The sequence below is a fragment of the Nicotiana tabacum genome, chromosome 11 (assembly GCF_000715075.1).
Source record: "Nicotiana tabacum cultivar K326 chromosome 11, ASM71507v2, whole genome shotgun sequence".
NCBI classification, from domain to species: domain Eukaryota; kingdom Viridiplantae; phylum Streptophyta; class Magnoliopsida; order Solanales; family Solanaceae; genus Nicotiana; species Nicotiana tabacum.
The window spans coordinates 28,988,183-28,997,836 of NC_134090.1; the positions used below are offsets into that span (position 1 = coordinate 28,988,183).

The 9,654-nt window shown below is 34.5% G+C and overlaps 1 protein-coding gene across 1 annotated transcript; it reads right to left on the reverse strand.

Annotated features, from left to right (window-relative positions):
- Positions 1–1,302: 1,302 nt before the first annotated feature.
- Positions 1,303–6,634, reverse strand: LOC107786404 (uncharacterized). Its single transcript, XM_016607871.2, has 5 exons — positions 6,195–6,634; positions 5,417–5,927; positions 4,804–5,005; positions 2,305–2,781; positions 1,303–1,908 (listed from the first exon to the last, which is right to left on the reverse strand). Exons 1-5 carry the CDS (start codon positions 6,538–6,540, stop codon positions 1,474–1,476), a joined length of 1,971 nt encoding a protein of 656 aa, XP_016463357.2. The 5' UTR covers positions 6,541–6,634; the 3' UTR covers positions 1,303–1,473.
- Positions 6,635–9,654: the final 3,020 nt, after the last annotated feature.

The window sequence follows — 9,654 nt, forward strand, 5'->3', positions numbered from 1 at the left end:
ATTGCTGCGGGAGAAATTTATGGTGGTAACTATCGCCTCCCAGAGCTCGCATCTCGCTTTCAGCATGTTGTTTTCAAGGTTTTTACCGGCACCTAATCATTCTGGCTGTCCAGGAAGCTCAAAGTTGATTTCTTTCACTAATAGTGTGTTTTACCTACCAAACCACAAATGTCTTATTGATGGCAGGAATTGCTGGCAATGACAGAAGAACTGAGAAGGTTTGCCAATCATGCCTCACAAACTGCAGCACTCCATTATCTCATCTCTGTCGAAAGTGATGTTTTTATTCTGTCACACTCAGGTAATACGGCAAGAGCAGTTGAGGGGCACCGCAGATTCTTAGGCCACCAAAAAACAATCACTCCTGACAGGTACTCAAGTAAATGAAAATTTCGCAGTTGCTAACGTATAGAGTTTCAGTGCTTGTGGTTTGTAAGTAAAATTTTTGGCTTGATTTTATCAATTTTAGAAGGGTGATTTTTCAATTTGCCTTTCGCCACTGCTAAGCCTGGCATTTTTCTTTATTGAGGTATTACTGTTGCCCTCACTTAGGAGTTTGTCACTTAGGAGTTAGGACACAAATCAACCATCCTTTATATTTGCTTCACAAAAGAGGCTATGTGTACCGAGGTAGAAATGGATAAAAGGCTCACCTGCAAATTAAGAGGTCTATGATAACATGAAAGTCTTCCCCATCTTGACTGGCATATTAAAAGCGTTGTTCGGAAAACAGTTTAGTATTCTTATATATAGAAGTCCTTAAAATTTTGAATTTGCGCAAGTTGGATTAAGTTTTGTGTCCTTTGCCTCTTCATCTACATATTAAAAGCAACAAAATTATCTGCTAAATTGTGTAGGAATGGCTTAGTTGAAATATTTTGATAAGCTGCAAGCTGGTCAGCTTGAAGAAGCATCATTTTCACATCTTGTCAGGAATTTGCATAAGAACAAGTGTTATACATATGCAATGGATACTCACATTATGCACCTGTTCATGTAATTGTTTCTGTTGAAAGCTTTTTCTCTCTGTTTCTGTTACTTTGGTGCAAAAATAATTTTATGTTGGAGACATTTAACCTCTCACATCGATTGTACAAGAGCTTCTAAAGGGGTTCATAATTGTCAATATTGCTTCTGGGGTACCTAAATCTTCAAAATCATCTAGTTTAATACATATTCTCCTCATTTTCATTTGTCCAACTAAATGTTAGACAACTAAACGATCAATCCTAACAATGAGAGTGAACATACGTGTTTCCAATTGATTAAACACAAATTTCATAAAATTCACTAGAAAAAGGAGAATATTTAAAAATATTGTTTATTCATGTCCCCTTATTCTTCTAATTTATTACATATAATAACCCTTGTATTGCCCAACTATAGATTAGACAACTGCACGATCATATAGGAGAATGAGAACGAGCATTCTCTCTCCAATAGCATAAGTTCAGCAATGTGATTTTTTTATCTTCAGACTCTAAAGGGTACAAGGTTAGGGTCGATTTCTTCAGGCATCGACCGTTGAGGTGGGAACTTGGGAAGGAGGCTGGCAATACGCTTAGCTGTCTCAAGGTACTTTACATACTTGTAAATAAGACCTTCTTTGTTAGGGCTTCCTCCTCCGTGGTTGTTTTCTTTAGTATCATGGCAACCTAGGTTCAACCCGTGTATCATTTGTGAGCCACAAAAGTTGCAATTGTGGTCTCTCCCTATGAGAGCCTCCTTGAAAGCCTTTTTCTTGAAAGTCCAAGCACCACTCCTCCAATTGAAATGGTACAAAGGGAGGAACCTTTGTCCATAAATGGATATGAATTCTAGTGCCGCTAGAATGAACTCAAATTCTTCCTTGGACATGTAGTAAGGAAAACTGACCCTTGTCCATCCTGGCTTCACTCCACTATAGCCCTGTACATCGAGATCAACGAAAATTATAAGGTCCCCTAAAATATAATTATAGGTAATCATTCATAAAATGTGGGATCATTAACCTGGAAAAAGGCAGGTTATTTACTATAGCAGGTTAAAGTATAATGATAGTGTAAATTTCTTTTTTCATTGTCAGTATATCCAAGTTAGAAGAGAGCCTTGGAGCAACAGTAAAGTTTGTCTCTTTGTGACATATAGACCACGGATTCGAACCGTGGAATCAGCCATTGATGCTTGCATCAGAGTAGGCCGGATACATCACACCTCTTTGGGTGCGGTCCTTCACGTGACCATGCATGAACATAGAATGCCTCGTGCATCGGGCTGCCCTTTTGTCAATACATGTAAGTTAAATCTTTTATTATGGAGACTCACCATTTGAATTGCATCTTTGAAGGCAAGAGAGTGAGGTTCATCAACCTTGAGCAAGATATGTCCATAGGGTCCAGCACAAGCACACCCTCCTCTAGCTTGGATACCAAATAGGTCATTAAGCAGCTTAGCGACAAAAGGGCCGTGAAGTGGCTTATCTTTCTTGTTCCCTGTCTCTCGCCATAGGTAAAGCTCGTTGTCTTCGCCATTGATGTCACCTGATGAGGAGTAAGTTGTGGTATAGATGAGAAAAGAAAGCACAGCTTGTCTCTTGGCTGTTACATTTCCCAAAACCCATACGTTAGGATTTGGGAGAAGCCTCTCTAGTGCAAGCTCAATGTAGCCGTGCTCCATTCTTTCAATTACTTTGTGACTTATGAACTCTTTTACCCAAAATGATAGAGCTGTTCTCACTTTCTGTATGATTGGTGGTGTTCCTGCATCCTCCCTTTCTTCGATGTTCTCCACGTAGAGTGTGTCCTGGTAATTGTATATTATATCAGGAGTGTTTATAGCGCAGAATTATCATTAGAGCCAAGTAGAAAAGGAAAGAAAATTAAAACACAGAAGCTTAGACACTTAAAAAGGGAGCAGTTAAATTTGTAACGTAAAAGTCTTATGATATCTTTCTTTAATGGTTTCTTATAGTGACCAGAAAAATGTGTAGTATCAAATAGTTTACTATACCACAGAAGTTATTAATTCATTTTTCCCTTTAACTAGTCAGGATCAAATGGTTATACCTCAGGCATATTGCTTTTTTTTTTTGTTACTGAAAGAAAAGAAATAACACAAGGCAAGATTCATTATTTCCTGCAAACCATAATAAAGAGAAATAGTGACGCAGTTGCATACTATTCAAAAGAGTTATTTATTCACCATAAATACGAATCACTAAACTTAAAATATATTTACATGAATTTTTTAGAATAAAGTAGAAGAGAAATACAAACTACTACTAGTAACAAATAGTTAGATAGTAAGGGGATGGAGATAGATGAGAAACCAATTTATCCTTTAAATATGCGGGTTGGTAACGGAAGAAGAGAGCATTTAATAAGAATTCGAGTTTGGTTATTGTAATTTATATCATGGTACCACTAAATCTAATAGCCTGTTTGGCCAAGCTTTTTTTTTGGGGGCAAAAGTGCTTTTTTTTGTGGCACAAAGTATTTTTGGCCAAAAACTGAGGTGTTTGGCCAAGCTTTTGGAAGGAAAAAAAGTGTTTTTGAGGAGAAGCAGAAGCAGTTTTGGAGAAGCAGAAAAAAGTAGTTTTTCTCCAAAAGCACTTTTCTGAGAAGCACTTTTGAGAAAAATACACTTAGAAGCAGTTTTCAAAAGCTTGGCCAAACACTAATTACTGCTCAAAAGCGCTTTTCAAATTAGTTAGCCAAACACAAACTGTTTCTCACCAAAAGCACTTTTTTAAAAAGTACTTTTGAGAAAAGCACTTCTCAAAATAAGCTGATTTTAGAAGCTTGGCCAAACGGGCAGTGCCGGCTCAAGGGCCAAGCAAATGAAGCAATGGCTTTAGGCCCCCAAAATTTTGGGGGCCCAATTTAAAATTAATATATTAATTCTATGGTAATTTCCTTTAAGAAATATTAACTATCTATGGTAAAAGATTATAAGATATGCATAAAATAGGAAACTAATTATTTTGTCAATGTGATTGATGATGACTAATACTTAATTTATATTCTAGTATTAATATTTTATTTTTTCCTCATAATAAAACTTGTATTTTATATTCTCTTTTTTCCCTCTAATTACTAAGCTATCTATTCTCTAAAAAAAAGGAATGAAAAACATGGAATAAATTTTTTATAAAAATTTATTATTCTGAAGTCCTCAAGCACTACAACAAACAAGTTAAAAAGGTTGGAATTTTATTCTATATCAAATTATAAGCTTCTAGAATCGTGTTCTATTATTCTAACTTTCTATTTTTGAGCTTTAGATTTACAATATATATATATATATATATATATATATATATATATATATATATATATATATATATAGTAGCCTATTACTTTTTATTATTTATCAGAGTGCACATATGTCAACTATAAAGCATTAATCAAATTAATCAATGTGAATTTCTTTTTAAAGTTTGAGGCCTCCTAATAATGTTTGGCTTTAGGCCTCCAATATTTTGAGCCGCCTGTGCGAGCTATAAGTCACGTCAATAAAAATTGTTAAAAGTACAATAGTATTGCCGTCTGAAATTCTTTTTTGACTTATTTAATTAGTCAAGCTCAATACCTAAATCAACTTTCACAAGTTTCTATTCTTTTTAGAAAGAAATTGACAAGAACCCCATGTGCCGTTTACACATCAAATAGCAGTCAAAATCATCTATCAAGCTGTTTGAATAAATTAAGCAAAGAAACCTTAAACAAATAATTCAAAATTTCATAATTGACACAAAGAAATCTACGGTGAAAAGGACATTACGATGAAAAAGAAAGAAAAGGACAACATATTAAAGAAACTTGCCTTCTCATTGAAGGGGTTGACAAAATCAACAGTACCACCACCACAAGTAGATGGAGGTGAAGTTCTCAATCGATAGAGTGCTTTATTCATTACAAGGACTCCTGGTGTCCCTGGCCCTCCAAGAAACTTGTGGGGGCTAAGAAAAACAGCATCGTACCCATCTATTTCTCCTGATCTCATCTCTATTTTTGCATATGGACCACTGCAACATGAGAACACATGAAAAAGAATACCCAAAATTGGAAAGAAGTAAAGCATGATTAGGATAACAAATAGAATTCAAATTACACTACTAAAAAATCAAGTTTTAGCGACGGACAAATTCTGTAGCTAAACAGAAAAATCCGTCTCGCGCTAATGTCTTTAGCAACGGAATAACGACAAATTATCAAGAAATTCTACCAGCTACGAGCAATTTAGTGACAGACTAGCAACGGAATATAATTCGTAGCTAATTCAGGTTTTTATTGTAGTGTTATATGTACTTACTGTGTAAAGATATATTTGTTGTTTTAACATGTGAAATGAGCTTAGTACCATCTAAGTGACATGATGTTGTCAATGTTTTTAAACATTGTCAGTATATAGAAGTTAAACTCCATAATTAGCATACCTTGCAGCGAAATCAAAGCAAGCAAAAGCTCCATTTTTGTGGAGAAGACGAGCGATGGCTCTGGTATCAGAGTAAGTTCCAGTGACATTACTACAAGCTGAGAATGAACCCAACAATGGCCTATTCGTAGACTTGTAGAACTCAAGCTGAACTCTCAAAGCTTCCATATCCACAAGACCATTTTCATCCAAACCAATCTCCACAACTTCTGCTAAACTTTGTCTCCACGAAAGGATGTTAGAGTGATGCTCATAGGGGCCAACATATACTACCCATCTCTCTTTTGTTTCGTTGCGGAAGCATTTTGTGAGGACTTTTTCTCTTAGAATTGAAGGGACTGTAATTCCCATGACTTCTTGGAGCCTTTTAATGGCTGCAGTAGAACCAGAACCACAGAATATTATAGCATCTTCTTCTCCTCCACCTAAGCATTTCTTCACGTAGGCTGCTGCTTCATGCACTATTTTTGTTGTTTGGTATCCTACGTAACTGTCACTAGTATGACTGTTGCCTGTAAAAATAAAGCACAGAAGTTTACATTTAAAAAAAGGCATCCCCTGTACTAAGCTTCCGCTATGAGCGGGGTCAGGGGAAGGGCCGGACCACAAGAGTCTATTGTACACAGCCTCACCCTGCATTTTTGTTGTTTGGTATCCCACGTAACTGTCACTGGTATGACTGTTGCCTGTAAAAATAAAGAACAAAAGTTTATGTTAAACTGTTCCTATTTCATGGTCTTAAGGAGGTTCATGTATTGAACTAAAGGAAACATATATACCATAGAAAGGAAGGACGCTATTAGTGATATAATTTTCAATATAGTGAAGACATCTTCCAGAGGCAGTGTGATCAGCATAAGTAAGCCTACGTTTCCCAAAGGGTGTCTCAAAATCGGCATCTTCACCGATGATCTGAGAACGTAGCCAAGAAAGTTTCTTTTCAGTAGAGTCACTCTTTGATATGTTACCTTTTTCTAGCATATGAAATGACTCAATTCTGCTCCTTAAGTCTTCATGTGAAGCAACAGAGGAAGTAGTACTAGAAACAGTAGTATACTTCTTCTTATTGTGCTCTATGCTTTGGCCTCTTAGAGTTTCTCTCAACATGAGTTGCTCGTAATCCATGTCGAAGAGCAAATGAAAGAGAATTAAATTGGAGAGAAAATAAAGGAAGATTCTTATTAGAGTTGTGATGAGAAAATTCAGTGTGTTTGAGATGATGGAAAGAGGGGGGTATTTATAGGAGAAACGAGTAGAAAATTTCAGTGGGGAAATTAGAAGGATAATTAATGATGAAGAATCTAGGGGATGTGACTTAGTATTTTTCCGAAATACTTAATTGGTATTAATACCACCTCATCCTACCAATATTTCCAATTGTCGTTTTCAAAGATTGAAGCTACGAATTTGACCAATATTTTAAATCTGTGTATTCCATTTTTTAATTTATTTAAGAAAGAATATCCTCTTTCTATATTTAAAAGTAATTTATATGTAAACTTCATATTTTAGCAAAGTTGTAACATTTTTAAGATCATAATTTAGAAGTTTAAAAGCCACATGAATGTCATAACATGTTTAAGACCGCATGTTTAGTTTCAATTTTTTCCTTCTTAATTTGTACAAATAGGTTGACACAAAGGGTGTGTTGGTATAACGGAAAATATTTTTTGTGGAAAATGTTTTTCAAGAAAATATTTTCTTGGAATACAAGTAGTAATCTTATTCATTTTCCGGTGTTTGGTATGCAAATTAAGGAAAATAACTTCTCAAGAGTATTCATAAATAATTTAGATACATTAAACATGAAGCCATAAACTTTCGAACCAACAACCTTCCGAACCGACCAATTTCATAAACTTTCGAAACGTTAAATTTTTGAAACCGCGAACTTTCGGATCCGTAAACTTTATAATTTCTAAACACGTAAACTTCCAAACACATAAACTTCCGAACTCATAACTTTGGAACTTGTAAAATTTCGAACAAGTAAACCAAAAGATGAAAAAACTAAAACTAAAAATATATAAAAGAAATATTTTTTCCGGGGTGGGGGGGGGGGGTACGGGGTGTAGAAAAAACAAAAAAAAAGCAAAAAGCAAAAAAGAAAAAACTTTTTTTTGTGCGGGGTGGGGGGCAGTGGGGTGGGGAGGGAGTGGGGTGGGTGGTGCAGAAAAACGAAAAACCAGAAATTTGAAATTATAAAAATAAAAAGTAAAAAAAATAATTTTTTTTGGGGGGGGGGGGGGGAAGGGGGTAGCAGGGTGGGTAGTGACGGAAAAAAAATTAAAATTTGAAAAGAAATTGGGGTGGGTAGGCGTGGGGTGGGTGGGTGGGTTGGTGAGGGTGGGGAATATGGTGGAATTGAGAAGAAGTTTTGGAAAATGTTTTTTCTTCTCTTGATAAGGAATACATTTTCCTCCAATTGGAGGAAAATGAGTTTATAAGGAATATGTTTTCCAAAACATTTAAGCCAACCAAACATGATAAAATTGAAAAATATTTTCCAAAAAATATTTTTCTACGTACCAAACACAATTGTTTAGCCATTTGCATTTAAGGAAAATTGTAACTTATATTAATTTTGTATAATTTTGAATATCCAAAATTTTCATAAAAAATGAAGTAATATAGTTCGATATAGCTTCAAGAATTGGTCAAATTACTCCTTCACAAGCGAAAACTGCCCCAAGATGGGATGTATGGAGTATAATGTTCTTTTATCAATTAGTCTTATTTCACTTTTCATGATTAATTTGCTAAAATTTCACAATCAAATCAAACATGAGATAGATAACAAAGGTTTATATCTCTACATCTTAAGAAAACTATATTTAATTACTATTCTCAAAATATCTTTTAGTATTATATTCTCGGAAAGATATGTTCCAGGGGACTAGAAATCTATTATACAAGTTTCAAAATAAATAAGAAAAAAAAAACACGTAATCTTGTTTCATAAGTTTTAACCACTTGTATTTGTATCGTATATCCAGTTCTCTTAAAAAACATTTAAATGAGAATATATATCTATGGGATGAAGGAAGTTGTTTTTTCATTTTCCAATGTACGATTTGGTCAAAATGGATGGCGCCTCAAATTAACCGCAACTTGTAATAATGGAATTAAAAGGCCAACAAATTAAACAGGAAGTCACTCGAAAAAAGAAAATAGAGTCACAAGCAATTAGCAGGTGGAATCTAGCTATAAGAATACAAGACAATTTGAAATGACAAAAACTACACGAAAGTATTGTGTTTATCATTTTTCATATTGATATGGCCAAAAGAACATTTTTAGTATTAACTAAAGTTTTATTAATTTGAATCTTATGAAACGGAAAGTGTCAAACATTGTATTTTGAAATAGAGGAAGTAGTTTTTAACTTGTTAGCTGCTGATTCCTTAGATTGGTTCATGAATCATGCCGCCTACAAGGATTAATGGAAGAAATAGTCCTCTATGCTCATCTAGAATTTAAATAGAAAAAAATGACTGTAATGGATCCAATATCCACAACCAAATACAAAAACCACATATTGATATATTGATAATGAGAACAAGGAATTACAATAGAAAGTAATTGTATATAAGGATAGTAAGAGAAAGAAAGGGGACGGAAAGACAGAGCTACGAAGAGAAATAGACTAGAGAGAGAGACCAGGAGGGGGAATTTCCAAATAACAATTTGCATAAGCATAACTTGCACGAACTGATAACTATAGTAACTGTATTTCCTCTTGTCCAGTAATTCCTCGACACCTATACCTCAACCCGGGTCCCAATTGTAGTCTAATAACTTCTCTTTGGGATGGTTACTCTGACTCACGCATAACCAATTCCCAAGCCCAATCCATTTGGTTTGGTCTACCTTGTTCATAACAATGACTCTGCAAAGATTTTTTACACGTTATTTATAGATCTCTTATGTATAAATATAAAGATTTCTTGTGAAAGAAAAACATAAAAATAAAACCAATTGACTCAAAACAAGCTTAATTATTTTATTATATGCTCGATAGTGGTCTTTCCATATTTATACCCATTGATTAATGCGAAACAATATTAGGACCTATCACGTCCATTTTATATGCTTCTATTTTTCTTTCTTGAGCACTCAAAATTTTCTTGTTTAGTTACCCACTATTAGATATCTCGGAAGAATTATTTTTTCTCTTAAAAAGAGATATATTATAAATGTTAATAATACATGCTTTTATTAAATAGTATATACATTCGC